Source organism: Mastigoproctus giganteus, chromosome 9 (assembly GCF_048544385.1).
Source record: "Mastigoproctus giganteus isolate SK-2022 chromosome 9, ASM4854438v1, whole genome shotgun sequence".
Lineage (NCBI taxonomy): Eukaryota > Metazoa > Arthropoda > Arachnida > Uropygi > Thelyphonidae > Mastigoproctus > Mastigoproctus giganteus.
In genome coordinates this window covers 37,767,001-37,782,259 of record NC_143583.1, presented here as the reverse complement: position 1 = coordinate 37,782,259, position 15,259 = coordinate 37,767,001, and the positions used below count along the sequence as shown (strand labels likewise).

General features: G+C 37.6%; 1 protein-coding gene across 1 annotated transcript in view; it reads right to left on the bottom strand.

The window, feature by feature from the left end:
• Positions 1–15,259, bottom strand: part of LOC150080152 (sodium/potassium-transporting ATPase subunit alpha-like) — a 379,958-nt gene that overhangs the window by 261,914 nt on the left and 102,785 nt on the right. The window contains exons 4-5 of the mRNA XM_090380992.1: positions 6,748–6,951; positions 3,995–4,108 (exon numbers count right to left, since the gene is read on the bottom strand). Coding sequence (XP_090237118.1) covers positions 3,995–4,108; positions 6,748–6,951 — 318 coding nt within the window. The remainder of the gene's footprint in view (positions 1–3,994; positions 4,109–6,747; positions 6,952–15,259) is intronic.

The window sequence follows — 15,259 nt, the reverse complement described above, 5'->3', positions numbered from 1 at the left end:
GGTCTAAATGTATCGACCAGTTCATTGTTGTTTACCAAGGTCTGCGAGAGAGAGAGAGAGAGAGAGAGAGAGAGAGAGAGAGAGAGAGAGAGAGAGAGAGAGAGAGAGAGAGAGAGAGCTCTGTATCAAGTTGGCTATTTGAATAGCATGTAGATGTTAAAAATATGCAAGATTTTCTTTTGGGGTGTATCCAGGATGGCATAAATTGCATAGCTAGCGATCTCTGCTATCACATTGAGCTTACATGCAGACTTATGATGAAGGCCGATACTCACTTTTGCTCCATGATGTTGTTGGGTAGGAGAATGATGGAATACATATGGCCAATCTGCCCATTTCAAAGATGGCCTTTTATCTGTTTTAATATTTGTTTCTTGCAGGAAGAGTAGGATGACATGATGCCATTGGACCTGGTCAAGGGCCAGCTTATTATGCAACGCAGAGGCACATCCTCTTGCATTAAGTGAAAACATGTTAAATGTCCTCATAATCTACAGGAATAAAAGGTAAAGGTTTTGCAAGTTTTGAGAGCAATTAGCATCCAGATTGATGATATTGTTGTTCCGGCCCATCAATCAAGTAGTACAGACGCTTGGATCTATTCACATCTGCCCTGTCCTTTTTTCCTTTTAGTTTAGAATGCTTGTTTGGTTGGTTGGTTTTTAGGAGCATTAGCAACTAAGGCCATATTGCTCCAGGATATGCAGTGGTCATTCCTTGACCTCTCCGCATCCTCCGTATTTGGTGGTGACGGGCTCGAACCCCGGTCTAATCAAGAAGCATGTGCTGCGCACTGCTGCTCCTTCCCACCTGGCTACGGAGGCGCCTTAGTTTAGAATGCAGATCCTTAAGTTGTGAGATGAGTTCTGGTACGTTAGTGGTGAACTTCAGAGCTGTCACCAGCTTCTGTGGGGAGCTGCGTACTTCCCATAAAAAAGAACATAATTTTTCCACAGTTAAAGGGCCTTTAATGCAGGGAAAATCAATTTCCTCGTGCTCTGAAGCTGTTGTTGTTGTTATTTGGTTTATAGGAGCATTAGCAACTAAGGCCATATTGCTCTGGGATATGCAGTGCTCATTCCCTGACCTTTCGCATCCTCCGTATTTGGTGGTGACGGGCTCGAATCCCGGTCTAATCAAGAAGTGTGTGCTACGCACTGCTGCTCCTTCCCACCTGGCTACGGAGGTGCCGTCCTCTGAAGCATCTGAATCATGCTTGTTCTTCGGCCCCCAGAACTTCAAATTCTTCTTCATTTGAGTCGTGGGTGGTTTTCTACCGGCTTATTTATTTCCATACTTGACAGCATGATAGACTTATTTAGGATCTGACCGTCTGACTTCTGTGGTGTTCTGTATTTATTTTCATCCATCCTGTTGTTTTTGTTAGCGGTTGGTTCTTTTCCTGCCAGCATGTACGTTGTCTTCTTGTGTTTTATGACTTTGCATGTGGACTGCTTTGTGGGTTGATTCCGAGAAAACCCTCTTGTTTCGGATGGTGGGTCTTCTGAAAGGGATCCGTCCTGGTCTCCTGTGGTCTCTGAATTTTCTTTTTCTGACGTGTTTGGTGTGGGTAGCATTTCACACTGTTAGATAGTTTTCTCTGTATCCCCATTGTCTCCGACAGTCAGTTCGCTTTGTGGATCTGACCTAGCTCTGGTTGGTGCTGCCTAAAATTGTGGTATTGCTTGCAGAAGAGTCAAAGATGTGCAGACAGTTTTTTCTGATATGGCCCTCTTCATGCAAGGTGCATAAGTGCTTACCTGTGAAACCTTTTTATATGCGAAAATTCCAGTTTTGTGGTTGCTGCAGAGAGCGTGTGTATTTTCCTGGTAACAGATCCGTATTTGGATAAAATTCCTCTGAGAAATTAATGAGGAATCTCAGGTGGGACGTTTGATAGCATAACTTTTGTTGGTGCTAAGGCAATTGGTACTACTTCCAGGTGATGAAGACCGATGTCTATTCCATTTTGCAGGATAGATTGTGCCCATGAAGGGTGGCTGAAATACACCTGCACAGTTCCCGCTACGTGGGAGGCGTGAGTGATATTTTTTGGTGATACTTTCTCCGCGATCACTGTAAGGTACTGCTCTAAAGGGGTATTTTCCTTGGTATCAAAGAAAATGTTTCATTTGTTGGAGAATTGTTTGACAGCCTATATGCTATTGTGTGTGGCAAGAGCAGAATTTTTGCAGGTGGCAAGTATAATCCGTTAGACACAGCATTAGCGTAAGTATTAACAGCTACTGACCTTTTGGACCTTGAGATATCCTCCTGTTGCCGAAGGGTGTGGCATCCGGTGTAAGGTCATTGCTGGCAGTGGCTGTAGTTTCCATTGCTGTAGTTTGTCCTTTGCTGGCCATAGCTGGTGGCAATTACTAGGAGTGGGTAAGGGAGGGTGGAATAAGCCGTTACAGGAACAGCCAGCCTTCCATGGCTAAAAGTTGAAAATTAAAATCTAACCTAGCTAAAACTCCGCTAAACCTATACAAACAAAATTATTACTAATCGAAAGCTTTCTTGAAGAGGAATCGAACAATACAAGTCTTGACCGGGATTCTCGCAGACAAACGGCAAAAAGAGAGGAGCTCAAAAGCATATGTCTGATGCAACATGAAGATAGACAGATAGCAATGATATATATATATATATATCATTGCTATCTCTCTATATATATATATATATATATATATATATATATATATATATATAGAGAGAGAGAGAGAGAGAGAGAGAGAGAGAGAGAGAGAGAGAGAGAGAGAGAGAAAAACTAAGTTCATTTGAGATTTGAAAGAAATATTACATAAACTATGTAACTATAAATATATTCTCATCTCAAAAATCTATACCTGTATCAGTAAAATATTGTATACAGAGCTGAGTATCCATGTATCTAATCTTGTACCAATAGTGCATTTGACAATGCAAGCAAAAAGCTGCACTTTCACAATGCACTATTTATACAATAAACATTATTGGCAAACAGAGAAAGTGATGATGTAATGCAGACAATGTATTTTGATGTGGTGCTCTTACCAAGAAAACTTCAGTTCTGCATATTGAAGCACTAAGAAACTAGGCACCCGCAAAGAGCCCTGATGTTTTTGGCTTTAAATGGATTGAATAAACCAAACACCGAGGCATCCTTGCTCTTTCTCAGACAACACACATAATGGAACAAATTTAAATTTAAAAAATAAATAATTAAAAAATATGCTTTGAGCCAGAGAGCAAATGATTGGTGGAACACACTTCTATCTGGTGTTGTGGAAGTGGTAGTTTGAACAAATTTAAGGTAGAATTAGAACTTGTTAGATTGAATGTATAGAAGAGGTCGATAGGTTTTTTTTGGCTGATCCTCTATAAGCTTGCTCCTTTGCATGATTTCTCACTAGTAATACCCACTGCTTACATAAAAAAGAAATTATTATTAATTGCCGTATGGTGCAAGGAAGCCTGAGGCTTATGCTGCACCAGCCAAAAAAAAAAAAAAAAAAATACAATATAGTAAACAACTATATACTGGTATAAAATAAAATTTGTCATACTTTCCTGTGTTCATTTCAATCATGAAGAGAACTTTCTGCTCTTGCTGAAGACCAAAAGACAAGTACTCAACATTATGTGGAAGAGAAAGATCTTTCATGACTGAAAAAACCAACACACGAAATATGTTCAAATTTTGATTTAAATTACTGAGTTGACATATACACTACAGCCATATAGGACTATAATATTGGTAGGTTACTAATTAACCATAATGTGTTGCATTGTAGAATTGATTAATATCTATCAATGTGTCTATGTTATTTTTATTGCCTGTTGACCAACAGGCTGTATGTAGTTAATTGCATTGCAATAATTCATTACTTACATGTAAGTAAGGAATCATTACAATGACTGTTGAGAACAGAAAGTGGAACACTAATTTAAAAAATATATAAAAACCATCAAAAAAAAAAAAGGAAAAAAAAAAAAGAGAAACAGATAATACCTGAGGCACCATATTTTTGAAAGACTCCATAATTTTTGAGCTTCGAGCTTCCTGATAATATGAGAAACAACCAGTGATAATAACTACTGCTGCTAATACAATACCTAGGTACAACTGGAAAGAAATTAAAAGTAAATATATATATATAAACATAACAATTCTGAATACACTAATCATTTCAGACAAAGAAACTCATGCTTTAATTTCACATTTAGCTGTGGTTAAGAAAAGTTTTTTCATATAACATACAAACTTATTCAAAATATACATAATAATAAGATGGGAGATCAAAAAGATGTGGCATAAGCAACAAGTAACAACCATCCTGATCACAGTGTCATCCACCAGTATGGTGCCAAAGGCCCGATATAACAGCCTAGCAGCAATAGGTCTCCCAACAAACACCAACAAGGAACTCCAGAAAGTTGCAATCCTGAACACCTATAGGATCGTCAGAGTTCCTCAACCAACAGTAACACCAGACATAGCAAAATCCACCCTGTGTTGTGGTAGTTATACCCATCACGCGGTGGAATCCCCAATCGGGGAGAAATAATATAAAGGCAATATAATAATAATAACTGTCAGACTGAAGGCCATATAACATGACCTGCCACTCCACAGTTCAGCTTTCCAATAGTCTATGATCCAAGAATGGGAGGCCTTACAACTAAGCTAGATAGCATCCGACATTAGTTGGGGTGATTAGCAGCTTGTGGACAGCTGCACAAACTTGGTAAACCATATCAGTAACCTCTTGCACACTGTACTAGTGCTGAAATGTGTCTCAATTGTATGTGCCGTGGTAACATCGACCTGAGGTAGTAGTAGCATGTGATGCAAGAAAGCAAGTGTATGAGCTATGCACCATCAGCAAAAAAAAAAAAAAAAAAACACACTATTCCTTCCCAAATGCCTGTCCAGTTCCTCCTTAAATTTATTCAACCTATCAACTTCCACAACGACAGATGGAAGTTTGTTCCAGCAATTAACCACCCGCTGGCTAAAGGCAAATTTCCGCACATCTATTCTACCTCTGTCTTTTCTTAATTTGAATTTATGCCCCCTTAGGTTCGTAATCTGAACAAGTGGAAGGATCCTATCAGAATTCAGCGTGCTCAACCCATTCAAGGCCTTATACACCTCAATCAGATCACTGCACAGGTGCCTAGTCTCCAGCCACTGCAATTTGCAGAACTTAAGCCTCTCTTGGTAAGAGGATCCCTTCATTCCCTTCATCAATCTTGTTGCCCTTCACTGTACACGCTCAAGCAAATCTACATCCTTCCTAAAATGAGGCCTGTACGCAGTACTCAAAGCGTGGCCTGACCACTGCCTTATACAGAGGGACAATCACCTCCTTTTCCCTGCTAGCAAAATTCCTATATATCATTGACAAAACCCCATGACCTGCCCTGGCAGCCCGTCTGCATTGCTCAGAAAACTTCATATCTGACTGCACAATTACTCCCAGGTCTTTTTCATTTTCTACCACCTTAAGTGTAGTACCACACAGTTGGTACATTTCTCTGGGGTTACTTCTACCCATATGCAGTACTTTGCATTTGTCAAGGTTAAACTTCAGTTGCCACTTCTTAGCCCATCTGCCCAAATTATCTAGATCCTGTTGCAGTAGCACACTGCCATTACTGTCAATAATAACCCTGCCAACCAGACTATGCTTTGCAGAGCTCTCATCTCATGTTCCATCTGCTTTGGAGGTTGTCCAGGGTAATTTTTTAACAACTTCAGCACCAGTCCACTTCCATTTATAGATCACATTACTAAAAGGCAATCTAGGGATCTTCAGTGCAGCCACATACAGACCAATTACTATGTGGCACCTTATTCTGCTCTAGAAGTCAGTTAACTCAGTCAACTGCAGTACCTTGCATTCACAATCTCCTCAAAGGTCTACAAGCATATTTATATTCTGTGTCTGACATGTGGTACTTGGGTAGGATGTGAATGTGACCAACTATCATTGGAGGGGTGTCTGGATATTAATGGTAAGGCAGTGCAAGTCCAAATAATGAGCTCATTCTGGTTAAATGCAATCTATGCAGACATGGTTCCCCACAAAACTCTGTTGGAAAGATTCAGCTGAACTATATTACTGAACAGATTTTTAAAGTGGAGTGCATATACATTTCTGAATTGTAACCTTCAGTCAGTGGTCAAGCAAGTTAAACCTGACTGACCACACAGACAAACATTTGATGGCTAGTGGGAGGGGGGGTGATGTTCTGGATTCCCTTTTGGCTAGGGAATAGGAAACATACACTTGATCCAAATCATGTTAAAGTGGTCAACTGTGCCCATAAAGTGTATTATTGCCATTGGCTGAAGTATCATTATATCACTATCATCTCCCCCACATTTGATTTATCTCAGAATTGAATACCTTCAGAGCTCAGAATTGAATACCATATACAAACAATTTATTAATTCAAAAGGATGGCAGATGATATAAGATATTTCATAAGCAGTAACCAGTATATTTGATCTTCCCATGTTGTGCTGGTACAGATTTATTTACCGTAAATATAGCTCTCCACTAAAGTTTAACCTAAGTGGCTAAGGTTGACAAAGACATCCAAGGCTGTTGAAAAGCCAGCATTTGTTTTATTCGTCTTTATCTTACTTTATAACACTGAAGTTTTTAGAACAATAATCAAACTTGAGCCTGAAAGATAACATCATAAAATATATGTTGAATTCTAATCGCAAGTAATAATAAACTAAAAGCTTACATTGTCATCAGGTGGTTCTTCAAAAGTTCCAGCCTGAATAGAATATGCTATAAAGCAAAGAACAGCTCCTATCCACAGAAGAAGAGCAAATCCACCAAACAGATTTTTACAAAACTTGACCCATTCAGGGATTTTTTTTGGTGGTGTAAGAGCATTAGGACCATCCCGTTCATATATTTCTCTAGCTTGTTGAGATGTAAGGCCCTATAAATATAAACATTCTTATATGAAAAAAAACTAATACTGTGATTCTGTATATTTTAAATTAACTGAACATAACATATTTTACTACTATACTATTTTGCAATTAGTCAGTACTATAATGGATATCACTTTGCAATAGCAGCTTACAGATCAGCTATTATTTAGCATTAGTTTACTGAAATTTAATCACCAATTTAAGAATAATTCTGAAGGGTAGGGGGAAAGGAAAGACACATGGTACCAAGAGCAGGACTGAACACAACCTTAGTGAATAATTAACTAAGTAAATTTATAAAATAAAAAAACTGTTTTGCTTGGATAATAGAACTATGTAAATCTGTTGGAAAAAGTGCAGAGATGAGCAAAAAGATTAGCCAGGGGCATAAAGGATATTTTTAAAGTTCAGTTGGAAGAACGTTAGACTGAAGATATAGAAATCTGTAGTTTAATTCCAGGTTTTGGCAGCAAGTTTTGTTAGGCCTGACATGACAGGGGTCAAACAGAAGTACAGTAGTACACACATGAGTTGATCGCAGTTAGTTTCCACCTGGTCACTAAATATTGTAAATGGTAATATTCTTATCAAATTAGTTGTAAACTTCCCTGACCTGTGTGGTCGGGTAAGTATAAATGGAACATTTCTTTTTCTTTCTATAAATTGCAACTCAAACTAAATGCCAGTGGCATCTTTACTCTTTCCCTAGTATACTTAAGGGGAGCATAAATTTAAATTGAAAAAAGGCTAGTTGCAGAATGGATTGTAAATAAATTTGCCTTCAGAGAGTAACTTTCTCTATCTTCACAACACTAGGTGGAAGTCCATTCCACCTAGTATTGTGAAGATAGGGAAAGGTAGAGTAAATTTATAGGAGGACTGAAGAACCTACTAAAAGTGGTCCTTGTTTTATCCAAAATATCTTCCAATTGTGAGAACAAAAGTCCTTCCATATCTCTTAGCTAAATCCTATCAGTTCAGAACTACACTTCTCTAATTATTATTATAAATATTACAGTAATTCAATCTGAGTGATGACCTGAAATGGTCACGAACCTTCCAACCAGTCATGGATATTTTCCTTTGTATTTGGCACTGTTACTTTGCTCATTTCTCATTTTTCGTTGTAGGAATTTATTTTGTTCGCATTGAGGTTTCCTAATCAATGAAACAAGAAACAAAATCATTTGAAGATGTGTGAAGACTTTTGTTCCATGCCTGTTCATATACGTATTTCATACACTTCATAGACTTGCTATAATAGAGGCAAAACTGCCTCACTAACCCAATGTATGTATCTGTGGGTTACTGCCAATATCAATAGGTGTGAGGCCAACTTGTTTTGTTCTTTTCCAAAGTTCATCACCCCCACAGGTAAATCTAATTTTTTTTTTTTCCTGCTGTTGATTATTCTGGAATGTTTCTAGTCTAGGGTATTCTTAATTTAATTTTTTTTTTCCCTTGGCATATTTTATCCATTTAATTTCTATATTTTGCCAAAAATTGTCCTCTGCCAGTCCCATTTTCTGATTAAATTTTCATTGTTGGGTTTTATGTAGGGAATGATATCTTTGGAAAATTTTGGCCCAGGCTTCTTTTGGTCTTCAGTCTTCACCATGTAAGTACATTTGTTTGTTAGTTGTTTAAACAGCACAGAACCATAGCCTTTCAAACTAGTTACAGATTACTGAAAGGCACATAGGTTATTGTACTGCTATTTTCCAGGAACTATGTTATAATTCTGTTACTTGAAAAATACTAATTGTAAATGATTTAATTATAGTAAAAGTGCATTACTTGCTTTAAGTGATTATCTTTGATAAGTTTATCATTTAATAAATTTTGAAATGAATTATTACTATCAGAGCATGACATATATCTCTTCATATGTCATGCTCTGATATTATTCATTACCATGTCTCCAAATGAACACCAACTGCAACTATGCCATACAGAAGTTGGTTATTTAAAAGTTTTTGGTAATCTACCTAAAACTTTGCACATTGGAAAAAGATCAATTCCCATTATGAAACTGAATATCTGTAATACTTGTTTAATCACTAAGGAGGTTTTGTTGTTGCTGTTGGTATGAAAGTTTCACGACACAAGGGCAATTGTGGCCAATATGTGTCTGTCAGCGTCATTACGTAGGAGGTTTTGTAATGGAGATAATTGACTGCATTTGGTAGAGAGCTTCAAAGATTTTTTTTGTCTTTCATTTGCATATTCAAGACAGTCTAAAAGTATTTATTTGACTGTATCACAAATTAGGACCTTGGAAGTTCTGCTCGGACAAGGAAGGAATGTGCAATGTGAGTGTATCCTAGTTTTAGTGCATCATGCTTACGGTGCACTAAAACTAGATATAATGATAAAAATATAATGGTAACACCTGCACAATGGTCAGAAAGAAAACATATAGAGGTGGATATGCTTTATCTTCTAACTTCTGCACTAGTGCTGGTGTTTCTGAAGAGGTTCAGTTCTTTCTCACAGTCCTTTCCTCTTGTATGGAAATCAATGGCCTTCTTCCACTAACTGGAAATGCTCTCCATAGTTTTGTTAATGACATTATATTCCACCTTCCAGTCCGAGAAAACAGTGCAGGCTGTTTGTTCTACACAAACAGCCTCCACTATTCAAATATCCACTACTGATTTCTTAAATGCTGATTTCCAGGTAATTCACCAAAGAAGAAAAGAAAACTTAGTTAATTCTAATCCATTTAAAACTCAGTCCTCTCTTATTCTTGCAAAAACTAATCTACTGCTCCGATACCCATCTTGAATGACACTCAGATTTCTAGACAAGATCACATATGAAGGATCTCCTTTTACGTGTTTGGATTGGAATTCAGTGTAACCTCTCTTGACAAAAGCACATCTGAAATAGTCTCCTCTGCATCAAAAAACTGGGGTTCATTTATGCTCTTGACATTACATTTCCTTTAAACAACTACTCACTCTGTATAAATTTCAAATCTGCCCTACTATAGAATGCTGTTCCCACATTAAGAGTGATGCTTCAGCTGCTCTCAAGCTCCTTGAATCTATTCAAGAGAGTGCACTCAGATTAATTAATGACTCATCTCTTACAAAATCTCTGTCTGTCTCACAGACATTCAGTTTTTGCTGCCTGCCATTCCTACAGATAGCTTAATTGGCACTATTTTTCTGACTTTGCATCTATAATTCCTCCACTCTCTTCCAAATCAGACCAAACCCATGCTGCAATCAGCCAGCATTCTTTCACTCTTCAGCACATAGAACCAACTTTTCCTTTTCCTCATTTATCTCTTCTACTTCTGTTTTCTGAAACAATCTTCTTTCCTTCAAATGTAAATCCCAAAAATTACAATCTACAGCAATTCAAATCTAATGTAAACAAGAACCCCCTGTCTTCTCAGCCTTCAACCAATCAATTACTATAAAGTTTTAATACCTTTTGTGTTTGAGGTCTCATTAAAAAAAAAAAAAAAACTGCTCTCAAGGGAACATCAAGCTTTTAATAAGGTTCAAATGATGGGAAAAACATTTAGTGAGATTTTAAAAAGGGCAGACATATGAGGAAACACTTGGAATATGTGAGCCACAAAACTTGGTAACTAAGCAGCTTAGAGGGGACCCGATTAAAATGAAACAGGGGAAAGACGTTATGTGGTTTCTATCCATAAGCTATACATATAGCACATGTAGTTCATCTTATGGACCCGACTGTGATCTACAAGGCGAGTCTCTAGGAAAGTTTATCGCCAGCAATTTACCGCCGTGTCAGTTTATCGCATTTTACCATCTAGAAGCAATGAGATGTGTTTGGTCAAATCATAAAAGGTTATTTTTTATTTAAGTTTCTGCCTTAAGCTATGATTAGCATATTTTTGGAATTCTATGACTGTGAGGGAATAGTACGGAAATAAAAAAACATGTGTGGAAATATGTAATTTAATAGGTAGATTATTTATTTTAATAGTTACATGTATCACAAAAATAGTAAAAAACCATTATTTGAACAATATAACAATTGGTTAATTTTAAACTAAACTAATCATAACATTATGTATGTCATAGTACACTGCACACATTCAAAATGAATGTTTATGCAATCTTCAGAATCAGTCACGTTGGGATAATTAATTACTAAGAAACTGTAATATTTACAACACAGTATGAAAATTATTAATAAGAAATATTATGTGCTATACCTCTTAGATAATCAACAATATCACCCCGTTCATCGTATGCACTAATACGCCTTTTAATTTGTTCATCACAATCGCGATATTTCTTTTTTTTTTTTGTTGCTCGGATCACTTCCACTTAAATATTGTTCAATATTGTTAATACTTTTTTCTTTTTTAATGCAACTGATAAATTTCCAAATGTTGTGATGATAAGCGGCGACTTGTTCCTCAGATCCTCTATGCCACCCTTCAACAGAATTATTCGTTCTTGGTAATCCTTCAAGAACAAGCTGGCATACGTTCCACATTTCATGGGAATACTTTGGTGGTCGACAAAGATGTCGTCTGGTTGGGCGTCCAATTTATGTATCCTCAAAATAATCAACAACTTCTTGCGATTCTGGAAGAAAAACACCATTTTCACACAAATGTTCAAAAACGACCGTCACAATAGGAGTGGGCACAAATGCAATTGCTGCCAAAATTCACATATTTAAAGCAAAATTAGCATCAGTTTCATAACGTTGTTTCAATCCATTATTCTGAATGGAATGAAAAATACATTGTGAAAAGTGGAAAAAACCCTGTTGCGAAGCGTCAGGAAAAACTCATCTGCAAGCATTCATCATCGCCGTCTCAAAATCTATAGTTATTGATTGCGGGGACATAGCCGATTCCAATACTTTCAGCTTCTGTAGTACAGATACATATGTATCTCTACTACAGATACTTCTTCTCAAAAAAGAAGTATCGCGATTGTGATGAACGAATTAAAAGGCTTGTTAGTGCATACGATGAACAAGGTGATATTGTTGATTATCTAAGAGGTATAGCGCATAATATTTATCATTAATAATTTTCATACTGTGTTGTAAATATTATAGTTCCTTAGTAATTAATTATCCCAACAGGACTGATTCTGAAGATTGCATAAACATTCATTTTGAATTTTTGCAGTGCACTATGACGAGTGGGCATGAGCGGGACTGCAGTAGCACACGCTCTTTGAGTAGACCGGGGTTCAAGCCCCTGACTGCTGAATACGGTCGATCTGCCAACCCGCACTGGACCAGGGTGGCAGATTATGGTCCATTTCCCTCAGCATGAATTGTTGAGGAGGCTTCCACCCTGCAGTGGGTTGATAATGGCTGCACTTTACTTTACTTTATGACATACCTAATGTTATAATTAGTTTAATTTAAAATTAACCAATTGTTATAGTGTTCAAATAATGTATTTTTTACTATTTTTGTGATACATGTAACTATTAAAATACATAATCTACCTATCAACTCACATATTTCCATACATGTGTTTTTTTTTATTTTTTTATTTCCGTACTATTCCCTCACAGTTCATAAAATTCCAAAAATATGCTAATCATAGCTTAAGGCAGAAACTTAAATAAAAAATAACTTTTTATGATTTGACCAAACACATCGCATTGCTTCTAGACGGCAAAATGCGATAAACTGACGCGGCAGTAAATTTTTCAGATCCACTACAAGGCACTGAAAAGAAAACGTAAAATGAATGAAAGCAAAATTTTCACTGTTATATATGATTCCAGAACTTTAGCATTAGTAGAGGCATTTGATGCAAGAAAGCAAGCTAATGCAGCACCAGCCAGAAAAAAAAAAATAAAATAAATAAATAAATAAATAATAATAAATAAATAAAAAAAAACCCACTTCCACTTCACCTCTTTGTTCGTTCGAAATGCCTGTCCAGCTGATCCTTAAACTTATTTAGGCTATCAACTTCCACGACAAGGGATGGAAGTCTATTCCACTAACCACCCACCCGCTGGCTAAAGGCAAATTTCCGCACGTCTATCCTACATCTGTATTTTCTCAATTTGAATTTATGCCCTCTCAAGTGATTATTCTGAGCAAGAGAAAGAATCCCATTAGCATTGAGCATGCTCAAACCATTCAAGGCTTTATACACCTCTATCAGATCACCTTGCTGGTGCCTAGTCTCCAGACACTGTAATTTGCAAAACTTAAGCCTTTCTTCGTAAGAGCACCCCTTTGTTCCATTCACTAATCTTGTTGCCCTTCTCTGTACTCATTCCAGCATCTCTACATCCTTCTTGAAATGAGGACTCCAGACCTGTATACAGTACTCTAGGTGTTGTCTGACAATTGCCTTATACAAGGGAATAATCACCTCCTTATCCCTGCTAGAAAAATTCCTATATATCATCGACAATACACCATGAGCTACTCTTGCAGCCAGTCTGCACTGCTCAGAAAACTTCATATCTGCCTGCACAACTACCCCCACGTCCCTTTCATTCTCTACCACTGTCAGTGTAGTACCACAGAGTTGATACGTTGCTCTGGGGTTGCTGTTTCCCATATGTAGTACTTTACATTTGTCAACGTTAAACTTCATTTGCCACCTCTCAGCCCATCTGCTCAACCTTTCCAGATCCTGTTGCTGCAGCATAGTGTCAGTAGTGTCCTTGACAACCCTGCCAACCTTCGTATCGTCTGCAAACTTGGACATTAAGCTTGATATACCATCATCAATATCATTTATAAATACAGAAAACAATAATGGACCCAATACTGAACCCTGAGGGACTCCACTAATAACATTAGTCCACGATGAGCAGTGTCCATTGATTACCACTCTCTGTCTTCTCCCCCTCAACCACCCCTTTATCCATAGCAGCAATTTGCCTCCAATGCCACACTGCTCCAATTTCTGCAGCAGTCTTCCATGTGCAACAGTATCAAAATCCTTTCTAAGATCCAAGTATATAATATCAAAGTTATTCCCTGCATCCAGTTCTTTTGGGACTACATCATAGTATCCAATCAAATTGGTCAGGCAAGACTTCCCCTTAACAAAACCATGCTGTGTCTGAGCTATAACTGAAGTCTTGTCTAGATGATCCTGCAGTGCTTCTTTAACCAGTGCCTCCATTAATTTTCCGGGAACAGAAGTTAAACTCACAGGTCTATAATTACTTGTGTCACCCTTTGATCCTCCTTTGTGAATTGGGGTCACATTTGCACATCTCCAGTCCATGGGTACCTCCCCTGAGTCCAAAGAAGCTCTCATAATTATGGCTAAGGGTATGCTTACTTCCATTGCTGCCTCCTTTAATATAACTGGATAGATTCCATCCACCCCAGGTGCCTTTCTTGTGTTTATCTTCAACAATTTCTCCTCCACTTTACTCTCAGTTATTACAAGATTCTCTAGCTTACTGCCAGAGTTGAATACACCTCTGGCATTCCCCTCGCTGAATAACTCCTCATGTGTGAATGTCGATGCAAAATATTCATTTAGTTTGTTAGCTACCTGAGCAGGATCATCAACAGTTGACCCATCGATATCAAGTGGACCAATCTGATTCATCCCCTTCCTTCTAGAGTTTACATAAGTAAAGAACTCTTTGCTGTTTTTCTTCACATCCTTTGCCAAGGATTTCTCGTAATCTGCCTTTGCCTGCCTAACCTCCTTTGTAACTTGGTTACAGATCAACTTGTATCTATCATAGGCTTCTGTGTCACGTATTAATTTGTATGTATCCCATGCATTTTTCTTCTCTGCCATATGCCTCATTAGTTCATTTGACATCCATTTAGGCCTAAACCTTGAACAATATTTCTTAGTTGGTATGTAAAGCCTAGTAGCTTCCAAGATCAGTTCTTTGAATGCTTCCCATTTTGAATTTGCTGTTGGTAACATCATCAGTTGATCCCACTGTATAGAATTTAAATACTGTCTCAGTCCATCGTAGTCACCTTTACGAAAGCAATACCCCTTCCCTTTACCCCTAATGGTAGTTACCTCTTTGAGTAAATTCCACTTCAGAACACTGTGATCACTGCCACCTAGTGGTTCATTTATCTGCAGATTCTTAATGCATGAAGAATCACTACTGATAATCAAATCAAGAGTATTACTCCCTCTAGTTGCCTCCCGAACATGCTGATGTAGAAAACAATCATCCAATAAATCCACAAAAGCCTTGCTAGTGTGTGAGTGACCAGCCCCCAAATTCCAGTCAATATCTGGGAAATTAAAATCCCCCATAATAAGACTCTCTGATTTACTGGCCCACTCTATTTCTCTGTACAGTTTCTTATTATACTCATCAGAGTCATTAGGCC